The following is a 25,003-nucleotide window of genomic DNA, read 5'->3' as shown; positions in this document are numbered from 1 at the left end:
AAACACCCTACTCAAACAGCCATTTGCAGTGCATTTCCACTTTTTTGCAGTGCCCCATTTCCACTTCAACCCAAAACACCCCACCCAAACAGCCATTTGCATTGCATTTGTACTTCAAACCAACCATATTTTCATTTTCAAACCACATTAAGGGCACTCACAGTTGAGTAGACATGTGTTTAGTGTTATTCAGAGAGACGTGAACCTGTGGCTTCCTCCATCTTGCAGAGACTGACTGAGGCACACCACTTCCGGGTTTTATTGTCCCTCCCCCCTCCCACCAGCAGGGGCAGCAGAGAGAATGGCAAAAAATGGAATAACATTAATATCTCTCTGATTTTTCATCGATGGGAAAAATCCTCCCGTCCCGGAAGGGGGAGGGGGGCTCTGAGCGAGGTGGCCAAAAATGACGGCCGTAGGTGACGGCCTTCTCTCGGAAATCACGCCACAGCGAGCCAAAAGTGGTCAAGATCAGACTTTTAGTAATATAGATTAAGGGATTGGACATGTTAGAGGCAGGAAACATGTTCCCCATGTTGGGGGAGTCCAGAACCAGGGGTCTACTCTTGCACCTATTGTTATAAACATTAAATGAGCTCGTTTCTTTAAAATCAAATGTAAAATGTGCGCATTAACATACTCTTTCATATTTTAATATCAGTTTCAAGTTTTGATTCTGGCGAGGATTTTTAGTTCCTCCACTTTGTACCTTGCACTGAACCTGCTTAAACTCAATTGATAATAGACATTAGGCAATAGGTGCAGGAGTAGGCCTTTTGGCCCTTCGTGCCAGCACCACCATTAACTGATCATGGCTGATCATCCACATTCAGTACCACGTTCCTGCTTTCTCTCCATATCCCCTGACTCCGCTGTCTTTAAGAGCTCTTTCTAACTCTCTCTTGAAAGCATCCAGAGAATTGGTCTCCACTGCCTTCCGAGGCAGAGAATTCCACAGATTCACAACTTTACTGTTGGCATATTATATTATTTTGTCTAGATATATCTTGCAGTATTATTTTGGGAATTTGTGGGCAGTCATTAAAAGCACAAGGGGACATATATATATATATATATATATATATATATATATATATATATATATATATATATATATGTGTGTGTGTGTGTGTATATATATATATATATGTGTATATATATATATATATATATATATATATATATATATATATAGTGGACAGAGAGAGAGATCAGACCAGGCGAAGGCTATATACACTGGGTTAATTAGATCTGTGTTAGATTATGGTTGTGTGGTGTATGGGTCCGCATCAAGTACTTCTCTTAAGAAAATAGACAACATTCAATACCAGGCATTGAGAATATGTACAGGTGCAATAAAAACAACTCCAACAGCAGCATTACAGGTTGAAATGGGGGAGATGCCTCTAGAGATGAGAAGGATACAGCTTTCATTGAATTACTGGATTAACCTACAGGGCCACAGTCAAGAACACCCAGTACAAGTTACTGTCAAACCATGCTGGGAAAAGGAGAGAAGGGAAACAAAAAGTTTTGGATGGACAGTGACCCAGAGAGCAATACAAATTAGCATAGCCCAATTAAATGTGGTTCCAACGGTTCCATTACCTTCAATTCCACCTTGGATACTTCCAGATGCAACAGTAGACTTTACAATATTAGAACAGAAAAACAAGGATAAACAGCATATGTATAATTCAGTCATCATACAGGAATACATTGACAGATACTACAGTTTTGTCCAAATTTATACAGATGCATCAAAAGATTCAGTAGATAAAGTAGGAATAGCATTTATTGTACCAGAATTTCACATCAAAGTAGGGAAGAGGATCAATAATGAGGTCTCAGTATACACAGGTGAAATGATTGCAATATTGTTAGCAGTACAGTGGGTCGAGGATAATAGGCCTTTAAGGACAGTTATTTGTTCAGATTCAAGTTTAGCAATAAAGAGTTTACAGCACAGTCATTCAGACAATAGACCAGACATTTTGATAGAAATACAACAAACACTATTCAGAATTCAAATGATGGGGCTTACAGTCATATTTTTATGGGTACCAGCACACATTGGCATTAGAGGAAACGAAATGGCAGATAAGGTAGCAAAAGAGGTAACAAAAAGAAGTAAGATTGATTTAAGTATTAATATAGGTAAAACTGAAATCAAAGACATTATTAAGCAAAGACTGAAGGAAAGATGGCTAAAGCAATGGGAGGAAGACCGGAAAGGACGGTAGTTCTACAGAGTCCAGAGGAAAGTGGGAGAGATGAGATGTGCAGGAAACAACAGAGAAGAGGAGCCAGTGATTTCAAGAATTAGATTTGGACACACTGGTCTGAACAGTACACTTTTTGTAATGGGCAAGCATAATACAGGCAGATGTGAATACTGTGGGCAAGAGGAAACGATAGAGCATGTCATTGTACATTGTGAGAGGTATGAGGATGAGAGAGAACGGATGAGTGAGCAGTTCAGAAAAGAAGGAGTACAATTTGATTTGGTAGATATTTTGCAAGGGAGTTCAAATAAGTGCTATCAAATCCTGATGCTTTTTCTTAGGGTAACCAATTTGTTCGGAAGGATATAGGTTATTAGAATATGTAATGGTGTTGTTTGATCCACACTCCATGCCAGTTGGTGGCGGTAATGCACCAAAAAAGTTGTTTGCCAACCGCCAAAAAACATTATATAGAAGATCAGACCAGCCACGGGAAGGAAAGCTTTTTGGACATCTGGTGGCGCTGTTACTAGCTGCCTCCGGTCACAGTCTGGTTGGCTTTTGTTATGTTTAAAGTGTATTTTTGGTGGGTTTTCAGTATTTTATGTGGGGGAAGAGTGTATGGTAAGGGGGAACCGTCCTTCAGTCACTTCCTGACGATGATGCGACTGTTTTCTGAGTTGCGCCCTCGCCCCCCCTCCTCGCGGCCTACTAACTGGATTGGCGCGGCCCTTCCTGCCGGCCCGGACCAGAGCTTCAGCAGCGGCAGCGAGGCGCTGGAAATATTCGCCGAGCGGGCAAAGCCTTACCTGGATCGCCGCTTGGAGCTCTGGAATGTTGGGCCACTGAACCAACATCGCGGAGCTGTGGGAGCAAAGCTCCCAACGCGGGCGGCGCTGACCTTGACATCACGGAGCCCTGGAACCCTAAGCCGGGGATCGCCAGCGTGAATCTCCGCCCAGTGCCTGCCTGTGGACATCGGGAGCCGCGGACTCCGGTGGAAGGTGGCCGATTCGCAGGTCCAAGCCGCTGAGGGTGTTTTCCTGTTTGACGTTGGGGTTCCATCGTTTCCGGCGAGAGGGCCTGAACATCTGGGCCGCCCGTAGTGGTGACTGTGGGGTGCTCAGGAGATCCCGACCACGGGCGAACATTGGGGAACATCGGTGAGGAGGCTGACTGGGCTTTGGTTCCTTCCCTCAAAGTGGGGAACTTTGGTGCCGCTGTGGGGATGTTTGTGTTGTGGACTACTGTGTTCTGTGTTTTTGTTTTTTTAATTATTTGTATGACTAAGGGAAAAATAATTTTGTTGTCTCTTAATTGAAGACAATGACAATAAATTAAATTAAATCAAATCAATACTGTTTTCGCCAGATCAGGGAACAGACCTGACCAGACTGACAGAACAGGCTTTACAACTTGCATGCAAAATAAGGGGAACCTGGTCCGTTCATCTCTTTGTTTGTACAACTACTTCAATAAAGAACCAATAACTGGAAATAACGACAGGAAATTATGTTCTATTTGGCCTGTGTAAAATCACACCTCCTACCTGTGTAGTAATGGCAACGGAAAAACTGGTAAAGTTGGAAATTTGCCATTACATTTAAAGTACTTGATTGGATGATCCGGGAAAATTAAGCAATAGTGGACAAAATGATTACACTCGTTTGATGTCATGAGCCACATACATCCACCTCCCGCACAACAATGCAAGAGAAGCTCTGAGTTTCACCTTAATTGTTAATAGTCTCAGAGATTTTCACATATCCCCACAATACTCTCACATTCCTACCTCATTTATAGTTGCTGCTTCTCCACGGACAGCACTCTTGTTCAATCTGTTTATCAGTTTCTTCCATTTGTCATAATTTCCCCACATTTCCAACATGTTTGGCGGTCTCTCTCACTTCTCCATCTCCCAATTATGACAGGCCCACTATCTGCCTACATCCAAAGATCCTTGCTCCCTCCATTCTCCTCGCCCTATCAACATTCATATCTTCACTTCCAACAACTTTTTCAAATATTGAGCCGCATTCCCCAGCACTCTTCTTCAACCCCAGCATCGTCTTCTTCCCTCTCGCGTTCCCCACGACGTGGGGTCTGGGCAACAAATGGCGGCGTCAGCAACTAAGATCCATGTTCCCTTCCTTCCTCATTTATGCCTTCGCCATGATTCCAACAATCTCCGTCCCACAGCTCCCTCCGCTATGCCTTCGATACGACACTGGCAATTTCTGGTCCGATTCCCTCCACATCCCGTCGCCTTCACTGCCTCGCGCCGTTTAAACCAAAGAAAATTAAACATGAAGCTCCGCTCTATGATCTTTGGTTTAAACCGTTGCGGTTTCAAACGGCCGTGCTCGCGCCTCCCGCCCGCCGGCGTCCGATGGCGCTCGCGGTCCGACCCGCTTTGGCCTCTGACACGCTGCTGCCCAAAGATCCTACAGCGGATTTGCTGCTGCTCAAAACCCTCGACGTTGCGCGACCGTTCTTGTTGACGTTTAGCTGCCTCTTTGTTCAAGAAGTCACAGATAAATTATTGTAACCCACTTCAGATCTAAAGCGTGTTACAGTTTGCGGCCTTCTGTTTATTCGAGGCTTCCCAGGTAGTGACAAACTTACGTTTCTATTATTATGACGGCGTCATTATACTCCAGATCGACCGTATCGTCATTGATGAAAGTCCCGCATCACACACTCCTTCCTCCCTTCGGCGAGCAGCATTTTCCTGACGCTGATTAGGTAGGTTCTGCAATCTTCATATTATCAACGCTTGAGAAGTTGCACATATCTTGTAAAACATATACGCTTTGTGTAGGTATAAGTAGCAATGTTACAACATTTTGAAATTTTAAAAGTCAAGTCTGTAATTTATCCCATCAGATAAAGCATAAAAAGAAGTTTAATTTGTCACCTAATTCACTTTCATATCTTCAGTATTTAAAAGGTTATGGCCATTTTCATACTCGGAAATTAGCATCTTGTTCTCTATTGCGTTTCCATTGACTTAACACAAAAGCTGTGATCGAGGACAGTCAAATGGCCATAACTTTCTTAAAAATTAAGAGAACTAAAAGACATTTTCAGTTATTATAGATTGAAGCATTCTGAAACAAATATGAAACAATCTTACTTAGATGACTTGAAATTAAAGCATATAATTAGTTTGTTACCTAACTGTAGCTAGTTACAAAATTCAATTACTGGATCTAAACATCTATCAATTTCTTAAGGATAGATTAACATTTTTAAATAGCCTAAGTGTCCAAATAACATTCACACAAGAATTCACAATATAACATAATTTTTAAATCTCAATGTCATGGATTTATAGGCCAAATGGAAGGAATTTAATGTTTAATACCTGTAAATTAATGACCATCTTGCGAGTGGGTTTTTTTCTGGAACGCGATCATTTGGAACGTTGCGGTTAATTTATACCCCATATCGGCAGGAAAAATACTGCTAGTTCGTATGGGGACTAAATAACCTTTTCGCAACTTAAAATGTGAATTAAAGGCATTTTAACGACCACTTTTATACATAAAATAAATTGCTTTCTTTTACCTGTCCCGTACCTGAAATCCGTCCCTGTTGGCGGCGTTGACGGTAGAAACTGATTTTAAAATTACTCCAGCGCTGAACTTGTCGGGCAATAAAAAAAAAAAACACAGAACGCCCGTCGGAACGATTCTTCAGCAAAAGCTTGCACTCCAATCAAATATATTCCAGGACAAGGTAGGAAAAAAACGCATTTTAACCCCGCCTCCCCCCCCTCAAAGGCGCCAAAATCGCGCACACGGCCAGTGGCAGAATTGCAGCGCCGCTGAAGGTAAGTATTGTAACATACCTAATATCAGGGCAGATGCTCAGACAGCTTGGTCAAAGAACTGAATTTTAGGGAACACTAGACCAATTGGGACCCGTTGGATCCGGTCCCCTCCACGTGCGGTTGCGGGGGAGGCCTTCGGCGTCACACACACACTCACCCTACACAAACAAACACACCACCATTGATATTATATTAATATTATTCATTCGCTCCTTTTATCCCATCCCCATAACACCCAACTGTGCAGGCATGGCTAGAAGGGGGTGGGGTGGTAGAGAGGGAGGGGGTAGAGAGGGAGGGGGCAGAGAGGGAGGGGTAGAGATTGGGGGTGGTGGTGGTGGAGCGGAGTCACAGGGGAAGGCTGTTTCCCGAATGCAATACTTAGCAATGTTACAACATTTTGAGATTTAAAAAATCAAGGCTGCAATTTATCCCATCAGGTAACACATAAAAAGAAGTTTAATTTGATACCTAATTCAGTTTCATATCTTCAGTATTAAAAAAGTTATGGCCATTTTCATACTCAGAAATTAGCATCTTATTGCTTTTCCATTGACTTAACACAAAAGCTGCGATCGAGGACAGTCAAAAGCCCATAACTTTCTTAAAAATTAAGAGAACTGAATGGAATTTACATTTATTATAGATTGAAGCATTCTGAAACAAATATGAAAAAAACTTACTTGGATTACCTGAAATTAAAGTATATTTAGTTAGTTACCAAATCTTCTTCTTATCGAGTCCACACACAAGATTAGAAGTTGTTCAGCCAGAGCTGAACACACTTCTCGGCATCTGCTTACAATGGTGTCTGTCTTGTCGCTTCTTGTGCTTCTTGTGTGCAGTGGTGGAAAGATCGGTGTAAACAGGGCCGTGACGTGAACGCTCTTTCCTTGACCCCAGTTACCTAATTGTTGCTAATTACAAAATTGACCCGTTGTGACGGAAATAGTAATAAACACCCAGACTGCCTTGAAAATTCAAAAATGTAATATTCTCAAGATCAGAACTTTAATATTATTGTATTACTAGAGCAAGTGTTGGGTCTGCTCCCCCAATGGTGTGATCCCCCAACCCAATATTCCACCATGCACCCGTCTCCTCCAACGGAATTGAACCCGTCACTAAATGTAAGATTCCAGCACTCCCCTGCCTCCCTCAGCAGTGGATTAAAAAAAATTCCAATTGCACCTCCCCTGCCTGCTGCAGCAGTTCCAATTGCAATACCAATTGGCCCTCCCCCTCCTGTTGAAGCACTTGCTGTGATATCCCATTGAGGTGAAAAGTTCAGAGTGTTCCTGTCTTGCAACTTTGTTTTGAAGTGTGTTGGAAGCTAATAGGAAGGAGCAGCCGTCCATGTAAATGGATCCATTCTGATTGGACATCTGCGAGTATTGGACATTGGAACGAATCAAAAGGCAGAAAGGCAGCCGGACGAACGGCAGGCGGCAGCCACAGAGTTTTATAGATAAAGCTAGACCAAGGGCAGACCCGTTGGGTCTGGTTCCCCAACAGTGTTTGCGGGGGTGGGAGGGATGGTGAGAAGAGTGGAGGGAGGGGAGAGGAGGAGGAGGAAACGGGATAAATGTTGGAGGAAAAGGAGTGGGGTAGGGGTTGAGAGATGGGGAGAGAGATGTGGGGGATGGGAGAGGGAGGGAGGGGAGGAGGGAGGGGGGAGAGAGGGGAAACAGTGGGGAGGAAGAGTGGAGGGGGGAAGGGGGAGAGAAGTGGAAGAGTGGGTAGGGAGGAGGAGAGGGGTAGGGGGAGTGATGGAAGAGGGACAGAGGGATAGGGGGAAGGGGCAGGGGAGAGAGGGAAGGGGGTGGGGGTAGAGAGGGAAGGGGGGGGGGGGGAGAGAGGGATGGGAGAGGGAGAGTGGTGAGGAGAGGGGGAGGAGAGAAGGGGGGAGAGAAGTGGAAGAGAGGGGAGGGAGGGAGGGGTAGAGGGGTAGCAGGAGTGGTGGAAGAGACCCGGGGGAGTGGTGGAAGAGGAACAGAGGGGTAGGAGGAAGTGGGGGAGAGAAAGGAAGGGAGGGGAAGAGGGGGGGGGGGGAGGGAGAGCGGTGGGGTAAGGCGAGAGGTGGAAGAGTGGGGAGGGAGGGTAGTAGGGGGGGTGGTGGAAGAGGGACAGAGGGGTAGGGGGAAGGGGGCGGGAGGAGAGAGGGAAGGGGTGGAGTAGAGAGGGAAGGGGGGTGAGGGAGAGAGGGAGAGGGGTGAGGAGAGGGAAACATAGAAATTAAGTGCAGGAGTAGGCCATTCGGCCGTTCTAGCCTGCACCACCATTCAATATGATCATGGCTGATCATCCAACTCAGTATCCCGTACCTGCCTTCTCTCCATACCCCCTGATCCCTTTAGCCACAAGGGCCACATCTAACTCCCTCTTAAATATAGCCAATGAACTGGCCTCAACTACCTTCTGTGGCAGAGAGTTCCAGAGACTCACCACTATCTGTGTGAAAAATGTTTTCCTCATCTCAGTACTAAAGGATTTCCCCTTTATCCTTAAACTGTGTCCGGCTTGTCCTGGACTTCTCCAACATCCTGCATCAGACAAATGCAATTCAGGATTTTTTTTTCACAAGCAAAGTCAGAATGACGGTTAGTGAAGAATTCGAATAATCGCTGAGCGTTCTCTATGGCAACAATGTATTTGAACATTGGGCATTGTGACATCACACGATGGAACGTTCACCATGGGCTGGGCTCCTGCAAAGGCATATGTAAATGTATCCATTCCGATTGGACATCTGTGAGCATCGGGCATTGTGACATCACACAATGGAACGTTCATCAGGGGCTGGGGCTGGTGCTGCTTCTATGGGTGAGAAGCCAGTTTATTTTTGAAATATTGAGGTGGGGGGGGGGGGAAGGATTTGATTAAAAACGTGTACTTAAACACGACGAAATGTAATGAGGAGCGGATACTTAGAAAGAAAAGCGAAATCTCTACCGAAATGGAAAAGATGTCGGCGATTCTGCGTCCGGTTTCGGAGTTGCAGGGAATCAAAGGAAGAAACGCGGCCGGAAGCCGTACATGCAAATGGATCCATTCCGATTGGACGTCTGCGAGCGTCGGGCATCGCGATTGGACGTCCGCGAGCATCGGGCATTGTGACATCGCACGGCGGGAACGAATCGAAAGGCAGGAAGGGCGCCGTACGGCAGGCGGTCGGATGGGGCGAGAGTTTTATATATATACTAGACCAAGTGCAGACCCGTTGGGTCTGCTCCCCCAATGGTGTGATCCCCCAACCCAATATTCCACCATGCACCCGTCTCCTCCAATGGAACTGAAGCCGTTCCCAAAAGTAAGATTCCAGCACTGCCCTGCCTCCCTCAGCAGTGGATTTAAAAAAAAAATCCAATGGCACCTCCCCTGCCTGCTGCAGCAGTGAAAGGTTCAGAATGTTCCTTTGCAACTTTGTTTTGAAGTGTGTTGGAAGCTGACATGTAAATGGAGAAGCCAGTTAATTTTGAAATACTTGGGTGTGGAGGGGGGGGGGAGAAGGATTTGATTAAAAACGTGCACTTCAACACGACGAAATGTAATGAGGAGCGGATACTTGGAAAAAAAAGCGAAATCTCTACCGAAATGGAAAAGATCTCGGAGATTGAGCCTCTGGATTGGGCGTGGCAATGAATCAAAGGAAGAAATGCAACCGGCACCCGTACATGCAAATGGATCCATTCCGATTGGACATCTGCGAGCATCGGCCATTTCGATTGGACATCTGCGAGTATCGGGCACGAATTGAAAGGCAGGAAGGGCGCCGGACGGCAGTCGGTCGGATGGCCCCAGAGTTTTATAGATAGATAGATAGATAGATAGATATGCTGTAAATCCGTAACAGATAGGTAAGTAAATGACAATTTCTAGCAATAGACCAAGTCTTTATGGAGGAGATCAGTTACTAGCTGGTACATTGGCATATCATAATCAGTAGCATCATCATACTCATCAGATTGTAACCAATAAGCAACTCTGTACACCTTGTTATTCCTCAACTTTTCAATTTTGGCATTGTAAACTACAGGTTTTTGCTCTTCAAACCGCGCATGACACACCTTTCTGCCCACTACTTTCCCATTAAGAATGTCCTGTAGTTCATCACATTTGGAGTAGTCCAAATTCGGATAATCTCTGCAAATGCTGTCTCTAAATCAGGGAGGGGGGCAGAGAGGGAGGGGTCAGATCTCTTTGGGGGGGGGGGGGGGGGGTTGTGGGGGGGTGGGGGGGGGGGGGGGGGGGGGGGGGGGGGGGGGGGGTGGTGGAGCGGAGTCACAGGGGAAGGCTGGATCCCGACAATTTTGCATTTCTTCTTCGGAGACATCTGTTTAAAGGAGGAGACAAAGACAGCCCCTACGCGGCCTCCTCCACGAGTAGCTTACAGGCTCATAAGCCCACGAAGCGAAACCAATGTCTTTACCACGTCTGCAGACCGCTAAAAGCCATGCCTCCCAGGCCAGGCGGCACCGTTATATGCCGCCAACTGTCGAGGTTTAGCGCTACTGCAGCTCAATGTTGAAGGCCTTACCACTGCCAAGCTCAACGTCATCGAACATTGCCATCAATATAGTTCTACTGCAGGAGACTCACACCGAAAACAAGAACTTCCTGAAACTTCCTGGGTATACCCTGGCCGGTCACACTGCCGACAAACATCATGGCATAGCTACGTTCGTTCGTAACGACATGGCCTGGTCAGCCATAGCACAGTCCGCAAAGGATGCAGATGTAGAATGGATCACAACCAAAGTGCAAGACACTACCATCGTCAACATTTACAAGCCGCCACCGAGCAGGTTGGTCCCAACATCTCTGCCAGATGTCCCAGCCCCTGCCGTGTATGCTGGTGACTTCAACAGCCATCATACAGACTGGGCATACAGCAGCTCCAACGCTGATGGCGACTTCCTGGCAGAATGGGCCTTGACCGCCGATGCAACACTCCTATACGACCCAAAGGAGCCACGCACTTTCTACTCTGCACGCTGGAACAGCACGACCAACCCGGACCTAGCCTTCGCAAAATGTCGCGACAACGAACCGCTCCAAGTAAGACGCATCCTGGACAGGTTTCCCCAGTCACACCATCGACCATCGCGCATAACCATTCCATCTCTGGTCCAACCCGTGGAAGGGAAAGATGTCAAGAGGTGGAACTTCCAGAAAGCAAACTGGGTAGGCTTCACACAACAAGTGAATAAGGCAGCCGTTGGCCTCCCACACCAACGCCCCACCAACCTGAACAACGCCTACGACTTATACTGCAAGATGCTGTTGGCCTCCGCCAACAAGAACATCCCCTGCGGTGTACGTAAAGCCTATGTTCCCTGTTGGGATGATGAATGTGAAGACCTACTTCGCGCCCACACAGAATCACAAACCAGCGAAGACAGGGACAAAGCAGCGAATGACCTTCCAGCCACTGCACTCATTATGACATTGTTAATGTATGCCACGGGGTTGGAACGGCCACTGCCTTCAGGAACTCCATTGCCGTCAGGAGAGTGCAATAGCACTAATGCATTTAAATGTCTCACAACCTGTTTGTTACAGCACTGATTTGTGTCGTCTATCTCAATTTAAAAAATGACTATATTTGATCTTCACCTATTTTGCTGCTGCCAAAATATTGTCACACTCAGTCGCCGTTTTTTTTTAATGAAACATAATGCTCAGGTTTGATTGTCCGATTAGTGTAAATATAATTTTGCTTTTTTGACTTCCTAACAGCCCATCAAATGAAACCATTGAGATGGTTCATTTTCACCTGTTTCAATGATGGGAGGAGAGAGCATGCATACTAGTTATTTCTCTCTTTATTTACAACCACGAAAAATCCTGCAGTTTGGCTGAACAAGTAACTGAAAACAGATTTCAACATTCACATTCACTTTCCAGTAAATACATGGTGAATAGCTGACACTTTATCAAAAATTAGGTGTATCAGTCTTCTGAGATGACATGGAATAATATAGAATAATGTGGAATAATATAGGTGGTATTCTATTACATAGTAAATGTACATCAAAAGTGATCCCCCCCCCCCCCCCCCCCCCCCCCCCCCCCCCCCCCCCCCCCCCCCCTGTCAGCAATTGTAGGTAGTAATGGTTCATCATATATCTTTAAATTTTGACCATGTTAGTGTAAAAGGAATGAATTATTTTTCATATGGTGTCCTTTAGTACAATCCTGTCATTGCCATTTCAAACCTATGAAACAGTTTCCTATTGGGACAGGACTAGGACTGAGGATCGTTTAGAGACAGATTAAAAGGTAATGGTTAAGCATCTACTTCCCAATCTTAACAATATACAAATACAATGTATGTGTAATGGCAATTTCTTAACTTTACAATGTCCAACTTTTGATTGCCATTACTATTCGGGGATGTAGAAGAAATATAGCTTATGCACTAACCAATAGTAAGAACGAATCTTCCAGTCGTTGTTTCTTGATTAATTGGTCTTTTATTGATGTAGTACAACAAAGAAGTGATTCATATCAAGTATTTCTTATTCCAATACAAATTGTAACTTTTCATTCTTACTAACTGTTTCATCCGTGTCATTTAGAGTCGTGTGAGAGTGAGAGTGTCAAAAACTGTTGTCTCAACCATCCCTCGAGTCTAAAATGACACCCAATCTCTGTGGCGACGCTAGCCTGCTCAGATGTAGACACACCCACCTACGTATATAATCCCACCCACAAACATACCAAAAAAGATAAAACTAGAAATATCTAGATATGGCTATAATATACTGACTAATATAAATGGCTTATACAGTATATGTATATTAAAATGCACATTTTAGATTCATACCAAATAGGATGTCAAATTAGTTAGGATGTCTTCTCAGCAGCAGCTATTGGGCAAAATAGCTGGGTTATTCAGTTTTGATTATGGGTCTGAGAAGTTCTTCAAGATGTAGCTCTTATGGGTAACGGAATCAAGGGATATGGGGAGAATGCAGGAACAGGGTACTGATTCTGGATGATCAGCCACGATCATATTGAATGGCTCAAAGGGCCGAATGGCCTACTCCTGCACCTATTTTCTATGTTTCTATGTTTCCTATATAGTGGATCAAAAATCAATAGTATTTACACATACACATTATTTATAGTATCAATTATTTGTTTCCAGGAACCATATTGTTGCATTACCATTGTACCAATAACTAATGGACTCATTGCTGGAAATAATATACACAATGGCTCTTTATTTTATATTCACACCTAATAATGAGCATGTTCAGGACAATGCACAATCTTAAAAAGGAATTGTACTAACATATCAGAATAAAGTAAAGAGTCAGTAGTGTTTAATTGGCATATGTATCAGCAACAGAATAATGAAATTCTTACTTACTGCAGTTTAATAGGTCCATTAATACAAACAAATATACAATAATAATACAATAAATTAATGACACTAATGTTAGGTGACCCTAATAGTGCAAAACTGAAGTCCAGAGTGCAACCATAGAAGATGATAGTTGCTGAGGTAGTGGTTAGTGTGTAGTGTTCAAGAGCCTGATGGTTGCTGGGAAGAAGCTGTCCTTGAACTTGGTGGTCACTGTTTCTGCATAAAGCCTGGCAAGTGATAGGTGGACGTAGGTAAGGACGGTTTGATTGGATGAAATAAGTGACAAAGGCTTGAAGTGTAAAGGAGACAAAGGGGTGTCATATAAGTAGAGTAGAGGAGTGAAATGTAAAGCCGGATCGAGTGATATGGGTGGACAGGAGGCGAGAAAAGAGGGGGGGGGGGGGAATAAAAGGGAAATGGGGTTCTCTGGGTTGGGAAATGATTGTATAAAAGAGAGGAATGGTGTTTAGAGATACAGCGTGGAAACAGGCCCTTTGGCCCACGAGTCCATGTCGAACATCGAGAGCAGTAGTACTTGCTCACTAGTTATATGTTATGGGTATGCAATAGCAAAGATTTAAAGATCGCATGGATGAATTACAACAATTGTTCATCCCTGTCTGCCGTAAAAATAAAACAGGGGAACCAGCTCAACCGTGGCTAACGAGGAAAATTAGGGATAGTGTTAAATCCAAGGAAGTGGCATATCAATTGGACAGAGGCAGCAAGCAGCAAACCGGAGGATTGGGAGAAAATAGAGCATGAAAGAAAACTTATGGAGAACATAAAAACTGACTGTAAAATCTTCTATGGAGGAAAAGATTAGTGAAGACAAATGTAGGTCCCTTACAGTCAGAAATAGGTAAATTTATAATGGGAAACAAGGAAATGGCAGACCAGTTAAACAAGTACTTTGGTTCTGTCTTCATTAAGGAAGACACAAACAATCTCCCAGAAATACTAGGGGACCGAGGATCTCGTGGGAGGGGGAACTGAAGGAAATCCAAATTAGTCTGGAAATGGTGTTAGGTAAACTGTTGGGATTGAAGGCAGATGAATCCCCAGGGCCTGATGTTCTGCATCCCAGCTTACTCAAGGAGGTGGCCCTAGAAATCGTGGATGCATATTCTATAGACTCTGGATCAGTTCCTGTGGGCAGGAGGGTAGCTAATGTAACCAGTTGTGTTCAAGAAGGAACTGCAGATGCTGGAAGATCGAAGGTACACAAAATTGCTGGAGAAACTCAGCGGGTGCAGCAGCATCTATGGAGCGAAGGAAATAGGCGACGTTTCGGGCCGAAACCCTTCTTCAGACTGATGTCTGAATAATGTAACCACATTTTTTAAGAAAGGAGGGCGAGAGAAAACTGAGTTATAGACCAGTTAGCCTGACATCGGTAGTGGGCAAGATGCTTGAGTCGATTATTAAAGATGTAATAGCAGCACATTTGGAAAGCAGTGATAGGATCAGTCAAAGTCAGCATGGTTTTATGAAGGGGAAATCATGCTTGACTAATTTTCTGGAATGTTTTGAGGATGTAACAAGTAGAATGGATAAGGGAGAGCCAGTGGATGTGTTGTACCTGGATTTTCAAAAAGCCTTTGACAAGGTCCCACACAAGAGATTAATGTGTAAAATTAGAGCACATGGTATTGGGGGTAGGGTATTGACATGGATAGAGAACTGGTTGGCAGATAGGAAGCAAAGAGTTGGCATTAATAGGTCCTTTTCAAAATGGCGGGCAGTGACTAGTTCAGATTCAGATCAGATTCAGATTCAATTTTAATTGTCATTGTCAGTGTACAGTACAGAGACAACTAAATGCATTTAGCATCTCCCTGGAAGAGCGACATAGCAAACGATTTGAATAAATAATAATAAGTGTCCGGGGGGGGGTGGTGATTGGCAGTCACCGAGATACGTTGTTGAGTAGAGTCACAGCGGCCGGAAAGAAGCTGTTCCTCGACCTGCTGGTTCGGCAACGGAGAGACCTGTAGCGCCTCCCGGATGGTAGGAGGGTAAACAGTCCATGGTTGGGGTGAGAGCAGTCCTTGGCGATGCTGAGCGCCCTCCGCAGACAGCGCTTGCTTTGGACAGACTCAATGGAGGGGAGCGAGGAACCGGTGATGCGTCGGGCAATTTTCACCACCCTCTGCAATGCCTTCCGGTCGGAGACAGAGCAGTTGCCATACCATACTGTGATGCAGTTGGTAAGGATGCTCTCGATGGGGCAGCGGTAGAAGTTCACCAGGATCTGAGGAGACGGATGGACCTTCTTCAGTCTCCTCAGGAAGAAGAGACGCTGATGAGCCTTCTTGATCAGAGTAGAGGTATTGTGGGTCCAAGAGAGGTCATCGTAGATGTTGACTCCCAGGAACCTGAAGCTAGAAACACGTTCCACCTCCGTCCCGTTAATGTGGATGGGGGTGTGCGTGCCGCCTCTGGACTTCCTGAAGTCTACAATGAGCTCCTTGGTCTTCTTGGAGTTAAGGGCCAGGTTGTTGTCAGCGCACCATGCTGCTATGTGCTGGACCTCCTCCCTGTAGGCCAGCTCATCGTTGTTGCTGATGAGGCCAATCACCGTTGTATCATCTGCACACTTGATGATGGTGTTAGTACCATGTACAGGTGTGCAGTCATAGGTGAAGAGGGAGTAGAGGAGGGGGCTCAGCACACAGCCCTGTGGAACGCCGGTGTTCAGGGTGAGGGTTGAAGAGGTGTGCTTGTCTAACCTCACAGACTGGGGTCTGTTGGTTAGAAAGTCCAGTATCCAGTTGCAGAGGGAGGGGTCGATGCCCAGGTTACCGAGTTTGGTGATCAGTTTTGATGATATAATGGTGTTGAATGCTGAGCTGTAATCGATGAACAGCATTCTTACGTAAGTGTCTCTGTTGTCGAGGTGGGAGAGGGCGGAGTGAAGTGCCGTTGAGATGGCATCCTCCGTACTCCTGTTCTTGCGGTAGGCAAACTGATAGGGATCCAGTGTGGGGGGTAGGCAGCTTTTGAGGTGTGCCAGGACCAGCCTCTCGAAGCACTTGCTGATGATGGGGGGTAAGTGCAACTGGGCGGAAGTCGTTGAGGCTTGCCGCAGTGTAGTGTTTTGGCACTGGCACGATGGAGGTGGTTTTAAGGCAAGTGGGGACAACTGCTTGGGCAAGTGACAGGTTGAAGATGTCAGTCCAGACGTCTGTGGGGTGGGGTGATGCAAGGCTCAGTGCTGGGACCCCAGTGATTTACAATCTATATTGACGATTTAGACAAATTAATTAAATGTAACATCTCCTAGTTTGCGGATAAAACAAAGCTGGGTGGGAGTGTGAGCTATGAGGAGGATGCTATGAGGCTGCAGGGTGACTTGGATATGTTGGGTGAATGGGCAGATGCATGGCAGATGCAGTATAATATGGATAGATGTGAGGTTATCCACTTTGATGGCAAGAACAGGAAGGCAGATTATTATCTGAATGGTGTCAGATTTAATGCGTTGTAATTAAATTGTTATCAAATTTGCCCCAAAAAAACGCCACCCTCTATCGCTAGGATTTTTTTGCCACCTTACTCACCGTTGTCCTCTGCTCCAAGACACCAAGTTTGGTTCTGATCAGTTAATTATGAGAAATGTTATGAAAGTTAAAAAAATCGTGAGATCAGCAGATTGGTCTTCTCGCCTGTCACTCACCACGAAGGTAACGTCCCTTCCGGCACCCACTGGAGAATAAAGTCCCAAAGGCGGGGCTGAGTAAACAAGCTGTGCTGATTGAGTCTGCAAGAGTGGAGTGGAATGGGAAAGCCGCTGTGTGGTCGAGAAAGCCTCCGTATGGAGTCTGGTGAGCGTTGTGTGGAGTCGGGAGGTGCTGTGTGGTGCCGCGGTTGGTGGCCGCTGAGTGGAGTCCCTCCCCCCCGCACACCCGCCACCACCCCACACCCCTTCTCCCCTCCCCCTCCTCCCCACACAACCCCCTCTCCCCCTCCCCCACACACCCCCCTTTACCCCTCCCTGTTCCTCCCCCCCCATCTCCCCCCATCTCCCCACACAACCTCACAACCCCAAACCACACCCCACCCCCACACCACACTCTACCCTCCACACCACTCCCTCCCCCCCACAACAACACCCACTCCCACACCCTCCCCCCCCCACACCACCCCTTCCCCCCACACCACCACCCCTTCCCCCCACACCACTCCTCCCCGCCCACACTACCCCTCTCCCCCCCATCTGGATCTCTGGTGCTGTGGGAGCAGAATTTAATGTTCATACTGTTGGGTTGTAATCTATCCGAATGAAATATGAGGTGCTGTCCTCCATTTGGCATGAGGTCTCACTGGAGGAGGAGGAAGAGTAATGGAGAAAAAGGGACTAGCAATCCAGAGATCTAACAGGCCTTCGTGGGCGGAGTGCAAGGGTTTGGTGAAATGGTAGACATTGGGAGCATGTGTGCAGTAGACCAGGGTTGAAAACAAATTTCTGACACCTGGAAGGGCTGCTGAATTCCCTGAATGGAAGTGAGAGAGGACGTACAGTGATGGGTGTTACCTCTCCTACATTTGTAGGAGATACAGGGGAAGGGGTGGTTTGGGTGGGAAAGGATGAGTGAACCAAGGAGATGGGGAGTGGTCTCTTCCAGAAGTGGAAAGGAGTGTGATGGGAAGATGTGATTAAAGATGGGATCATGTTGAAGGTGGTAGAAATGTCACAGAATGATGTATTGAATGCCGAGGATGATAGGGTGAAAGGCGAAGACCAGGGGAACTCTGTCCATGTTCCATCTGGGGGGAGAGGGAGTGAGAGCAGATGGAATTACATCCTTGCAAGGGGCAGGATGGGAGTCGATGTAATCAAGGTATCTGGGAGTCAATGGGTTTGAAGTAGACATCTGTACATAGTTTGTCTCATGTGTTGGAGATAGAGAGTTCATGAAATGAGAAAGAGGTGTCAGAAATAGTCCAACTGAATTTGAGGGCAGTGTGGATGTTGTAAAATTGAAATCAATGATTTTTGCATGGGTGCAGGAGGTAACCCCAATGCAGGCATCAATGTACTGGAGAAAGAGTTGGGGAATGATGCTGAAGTATATTTGGAACAAACACTGTTTAACTTAACCAACAAAAAGACAGGGATAGTTGGGGTTCATGTGAGTGCCCATGTCTGAACTTTCGACTTGAAAAAAGTGAGAGGTGTCAAAAGAGAAATTGTTTCTGGTGTGGACAAATTTGGTCAAATGTAGAAGTGTCAATTGCGAGGAACTGATTGGGTCTCAGTTCAAGGAAGAACCAGGTCTTCCTCATGGGGAATGGAGGTGTAGGAGACTGGACGTCCTTGGTAAAGATGATGCAACGCGGGCCTACAAATTGAAAGTTATTCAACTGTTGAAGAACTACAACAGCACCTCCCTTGTTGGCAGGTTTGATAACATTATTTGGATTGTTACTGAGTGAACGGAGGGCTACGGGTTCGGAGGGATTGAGATTGTGGCGAGTAAGGGGAGGGGAGGTTGAGACAGCTGGCAGGGGGTGTCTAGGAGACGGAGGAATGTTAGAGACTTGAAAAGAGGTTGTAATTGCAGAGCGCGGACTCTGCCAGAGAGTTAGGCCTGGAGGCAGAGATGATGGAAGAAGAGCTCAACATGATTGGAACTCCTGAGATATGGGCATAGCCGGGATACAAGGATAAGGCCTTGGCTGAGAACAGACTGTTCAGCATTGGAGAGGGGGAGGTCAGGGGAGATGGGAAAATGGTGAAAACCATTAGGGATTGAGGCTGATTTCAGATTTAAGGTTTGAGGAGAGCAGAGGAGGCTCGGTGCAATTGTGCAAAAAGGAGGGGGACTCAGAGGAGAGTAATGGATGGTTTAGGTGTGAGAGATAGGGGAAATGGCGTAGTTAGTGCAGGAGGAAGGGCAGCAGGGCACAGCAAGTGTGTCATCATTAAGGACCAGTGTGGAATCAACAGGGGGAGCAGTAGGACCAAGGAGAAGGAGAGTCAACCAAGGGGAAGCTGTGGAACCAGCAGCGTCAACGCCTGGAAGTGGCCAGCAGAGCCCTCAGATGCACAGTGAAGTTGGCAATCCTAGCCTTTAAACATCCTAAATAAACAAAGACTGAAACATATTTTAATAGAACTAGTTTATTCATTTCATTTTTTTTACAAACTACTTAATTTGAAACAGAAAAGTTCTCAACATTGACTTTATTAAGGGAATGAACAGTATTGTATATGTACAGTCTGCCTGAATCTTTTATAATAAATATAGTTTTTTAAATAAGAAAAGATTTTTCTTTTGCGTAGAATTAAAGGTTCCCATCTTGGTATGGATCATAGGGATGAGAATAAAATTGGAGGAAATAAATAGTTTTTTATGTTTTGTAAAAAGCTATGTACACAAATATTGTTCATACATATACACGCATGCAAACTTGCATGTACACTCATGCAGGTTCACAAGCACATCATATCTGAATGAAATAAAATAATCCTGTTTCTGATTCAATTGTAAACAGAATTACTGGGGCATTTAGGTGAGGGCATAGAACAATTTGGTGATTTTAGTTGAGAAATAATTTAAAATACAAATAGGTGAACCCCTGCAGAGCAGGATAAGCACCATTTCAATTAGAAATAGATGGAAATGATCAGCTAGACTGTATTGTATTCTTAAAAGCAGATTTTTATTTGTCGTTTTACGTGACCATTGTTATCCTTTACAACATTAAGAAAAAAACTGCCTATAATTTAGAATTGACCAGATCTGGCAATGTACTACAAAAAAATCACAAAATGAGTATGTAATTTAGCAATGTCTTCATCTGTTTCTCCCCATTGGGCCTTCTTATACCTTGTATAAATTTCCTTTAAAAATCTGCCTACTCATAAATATGTGCATGCATAAACCAATTATTCTTGCTTGGTATGTTCATAAAAGAACACAGATTTAGACAAGATTACATGTTGACAATCGATCTATGTAAAGTTTTGTACATTCTTAAAACACACTGGGGGTGACTCTCCTGCCAAGTTACCTAAATTCCCGTTCAACAAACGATCCAACCAGCTTTTAATGGTAAATATAGGCATGCACATAATTATGCTGTTATTTGAGGATCACTCAAGAATTTCTCTGTTGTTATCTAGAGATCTATACAAATATGTTTTATTAATTCGCGTGGTCAAACACATTCCAAAAAGTAAGCCTAATGTGTGGGATGGAACTGCAGATGCTGGTTTAAACCAAAGATAGACACAAAAAGCTGGAGTAACTCAGCGGGTCAGACAGCATCTCTGGAGAAAAGGCTAATGGTGTGTTTGTCATCTATTGAATATGACACCCACAAGATTGTAAGGAACAACAGTGACTATCTGATCTGAAGAACTCAGCAATGGAAATAGAATTTGTAAAACGTTATGCAAACTATAATCTAAAATTATGGAAATCGTTAGTTTAAAATATGTTTATGCAAAATCAATTATTCTATTTTTCAGAACATAATTGTATAATTGGGAGGAGGTACAATGCTGTATTGTATGAACTATTATTATGCAACAAGAGCTAATTAAAAGGAAATTCAAATTATTCCTTGGGAGTTAGTGATAAATAACAGGTTCAGATTATTCTGTGCAATCAATTTAAGGAACAAGCTGGGATTAACCAGGGTGATCAGCAGTTAGCAACAAATTCAGGTTATCCTGAATTTGGAAATTATTTGTAAATATTTTATTCAGATTATCCTGGATAATCAGTATGAAGGTAAAAAAAATAGATTAATGGTAAAGAATAGTTTAAATTAATAAGGACATTCATTGCTGAATTGATGATTCAGATTAACCAGGGAAATCAGTGATAAAGAACAGGTTCAGATTATCCTGGCGTAATCAGTGGTAAAGGTCAGGTTTAGTTTATCTTGAATAATGTATTGGTAAAGACCAGATAATGATTACGCTAAGTAATCAATAATAAAGAATAGTTTCTGATCATCCTAGAAGATCAGAGAGAGGTTCAGATGAATCTGGATAGGTATTGGTAGAGAATGTTTGCGTTATCCAAAAAAATTGGGAATTATGAACAGCTCTGATAATTCAAGGCAATTATTGACGAAGAACATGTTCAGATTATCGTAGTAAACCAGGGGTAAAAAACAGGTTCAGATTTAAACCTCTCCCTGATGTAGGTTGATCAGAAACTGTTCTTCGTAGATTATTGAAGTGATATTGAAGACATTCGGACAAATTTGGGAATATGAGTATTAAAACAGGTTTGAGATATCCTTGGTAGTGGCAAACAACTAAGGTGCACATTATTCTGGACAGGCAGCAGTGAAGTGTGAGTTCAGATTATCCTTTATAATTGGTGAAAAGGAGTAAATTAGGATTAAAGAATAACATGATCCTTTTCAAGATTATCAGGCGAAAATGTAGCTGCTTTTATTCTGCATAATCAATGATAAAAAGCAAACATTTGGAAAGCAAATTCAGATAAATGATCAGTGGTAAATAACAATCAAAATTATCTTGGTTAATCAGCAGTAATGCTCAAAACTGAATTCATCCAAAGTGTTCAGTGTAAAGGGCATGTTCTCTTTGGTAATAATCAGTAAAAAAAACCCAATTGATTATTCCGAGTAATCAAGGGAAAAGAGAACATTCATATCATCTTGGATAACGTGGTAACAAATAAATTGAGATTATTCTGTGAAATCCATGAAAAAAAGCAGATAGGTGATTAATCCTAGGAGTCAGCGGTGAAGAATAGTTTGAGATTATCTTGGATAAACAATGGTGAGTATGTTGAGGTTATTCTGGATTATTGATAGTGATGGACATGTTGAAGATGATTTGGGGGTAATTAACGGTCAAGAGTAGTTTCAGATGATCTGTGGTAATCAGTGGTAAAGAGAAGAGAAGTATACCTGGGTGCTCAGTGGTAAAGGTCAAGTTCAGATGTTTGGGTATTCAATGGTGAACACGAGGTTCAGATTTTATAAGGAGAGCAGTACTAAATGCAGATTATGATTATTCAGTGTGATCATTATTAATAAAGAATTTTAGATTATCCTGGTTAATTAGAATTAAAGTGTAAATCCAGATTGTACTGGGTAACCAGTGGTAATGAACTGGTTCTGAATATTCTGGATAATCAGTGGTAATGAGTGGGTGAGGCAATACTTGGTATAAACAGTATTAAACAGCAGATTCATATTATCCTGTCGTCAGTGGTAATATTATTCCAGGTAATTAACAAGGCAATTTTTCTGGTTAATCAGCAGTAAAGCACAGGTAAAATTGATCTTGGACAATTAGTGATATTTTTTTTAATTATCCAGATTAATCTATGAGTAAGAGAATGTTCTGACAGTCTTCTGTAATTAGTGGTTAAGAAAATGTTTAGATTATCCATGGTCTTTTTTGGTAACAAGTAGGTTCAGATTATTGAGATTAATTAGTGGGAAAGAGCATTATATGTTCACACTTGTGATTAGTTACAAAAAGCTGGATCCTTTTGCTCTGTGTATTGAAATGTAGCTATGTTCAAAATATCCCTGCTAAACAGGTTAAAGTGCTCTTCTGTTTATCCCTGTGAATCTGGGAAGAGAAAATTCTGGGTAATCTATGTTAAAAATAATTTTAGATTATTATTGCAATCAGATATAAAAGCAAAATTCAGATTATCCTGAATATAAGACAAACAGACTCAGGAATAGTTGCTTCCCGAGAATTATATCTACTATAAATTCAAATTCACACATGCACTGACTACACCGCCCAACACGGACTTCCATCTGTATATATGTATATATGTATGTAACGCCGCAGAATTTGTGCACCTATTCCCCCCCCCCCCCCATCTCCTTCTGTTTTTTTTTTTTTTTCTGTTTCTTGTTTTTTGTTTGCTAAATTGTATGTATGCACTGAGTACGAGCAGCTTTCAGTTTCACTGTACATGTATAGTGACAATAAATGGCATATCTATATCTATAATAAATTAGTTCATAATATCCTCAATAACCAGCTGTAATTAATATGTTCAGATTATCCAGAATTATTAGTGATAATAAACAGGATCAGAATTTTTAATTCATTTTTGCGGATCTGGGCATTTCTGACATTAATTGTTCATTTGTTCGCAGCTGTGGCGGGGCCTGAATGCAATCACCTCCTACAAGGCGAAAACCAGGGGGCAGCTCGAATGTCGGTGAAACATCACTCCCTGACGAGCTCAATGCATTTTACGCACGCTTTGACAGGGAGAATACTGATGTGCCTTCCCGATCCCCCATTCGCTGTGATGGCATTTCAGTCTCAGTCACAGAGGCCGACGTCAGGAAATCCTTCAGAGGGGTGAACCCCCGAAAAGTACCTGGTCCTGATGGTATACCCGGTCGTGTTCTAAAAACCTGTTCGGACCAACTGGCGGGAGTTTTTACGGACATTTTCAACCTCTCATTTCTGAGGTTGGAGGTCCCCACCTGCTTTAAAAGGGCATCAATTATACTGGTGCCCAAGAAGAGTAAGGTGACGTGCCTCAATGACTATCGACCAGTGGCACTAACGCCGGTGGTGATGAAAGTGCTTTGAGAGGCTGATCATGGAGCAAATCAACTCCTACCTCGACAAAAACCTGGACCCACTGCAGTTCGCTTACCGCCACAACAGATCAATGGTGGATGCGATCTCGCTGGCCCTCCACTCCACACTGGACCACTTGGACAACAAAACTCATATGTCAGGCTGTTATTCATCAATTACAGCTCGGCATTCAACACAATCATCCCCTCCAAACTGGTTACCAAACTCGCAGAACTGGGTCTCTGCGCATCCCTCTGCAACTGGATCCTCGACTTCCTCATCCACAGACCACAGTCTGTTCGTATTGGTGGAAATGTGTCAGCCTCGATAACAATCAGCACGGGAGCACCTCAAGGCTGTGTGCTCAGCCCCCTGCTGTACTCACTCTATACCCATGACTGCGTAGCCAACCACAGTGCGAACTCCATCATCAAGTTCGCTGACGACACCACTATTGTGGGGCGTATCACTGATGGGGATGAGTCAGAATATAGAAGGGAGATCGAGCAACTGTCCATATGGTGCCAGCGCAATAACCTGGCCCTCAACACCAGCAAAACCAAGGAACTGATTGTGGACTTTGGAAGGAGTAGGAGGGGGACTCACTGCCCCATTTATATCAACGGGTCGATTGTTGAAAGGGTCAAGAACTTCAAATTCCTGGGCGTGCACATCTCTGAAGATCTTTCCTGGTCCGAGAACACTAATGCAATTATCAAAAAAGCTCATCAGCGCCTCTACTTCCTGAGAAGATTACGGAGAGTCGGTTTGTCAAGGAAGACTCTCTCTAACTTCTACAGGTGCACAGTAGAGAGCATGCTGACCGGTTGCTTCGTGGCTTGGTTCAGCAATTTGAGCGCCCTGGAGAGGAAAAGACTACAAAAAGTAGTAAACACTGCCCAGTCCATCATCGGCTCTGACCTTCCTTCCATCGAGGGGATTTATCGCAGTTGCTGCCTCAAAAAGGCTGGCAGTATCATCAAAGACCCACACCATCCTGGCCACAC

General features: G+C 44.0%; 2 protein-coding genes across 4 annotated transcripts in view; both read right to left on the bottom strand.

Moving 5' to 3' along the window:
• LOC129707222 (uncharacterized) overlaps nucleotides 1-4,935 on the bottom strand; it is a 45,835-nt gene extending 40,900 nt beyond the window's left edge. For 2 of the 3 annotated variants that reach the window (XM_055652074.1, XM_055652069.1), the window contains exon 1: nucleotides 4,018-4,836. Coding sequence is in view for 1 of the 3 variants with exons in the window: in XM_055652069.1 (XP_055508044.1) it covers nucleotides 4,018-4,113 (96 nt within the window). In the remaining 2 variants the exon portion in view is untranslated. The other variant, XM_055652076.1, reaches the window with a different exon arrangement.
• The window catches only part of eapp (e2f-associated phosphoprotein), a 261,478-nt gene that overhangs the window by 63,083 nt on the left and 173,392 nt on the right, over nucleotides 1-25,003 (bottom strand). The gene's annotated exons all lie outside the window — the stretch shown is intronic.

The sequence above is a fragment of the Leucoraja erinacea genome, chromosome 21 (genome assembly GCF_028641065.1).
Source record: "Leucoraja erinacea ecotype New England chromosome 21, Leri_hhj_1, whole genome shotgun sequence".
Classification (NCBI taxonomy): domain Eukaryota; kingdom Metazoa; phylum Chordata; class Chondrichthyes; order Rajiformes; family Rajidae; genus Leucoraja; species Leucoraja erinaceus.
Note: the sequence above shows the minus strand (reverse complement) of the source record. Positions and strands in the feature narration are given on the sequence as shown.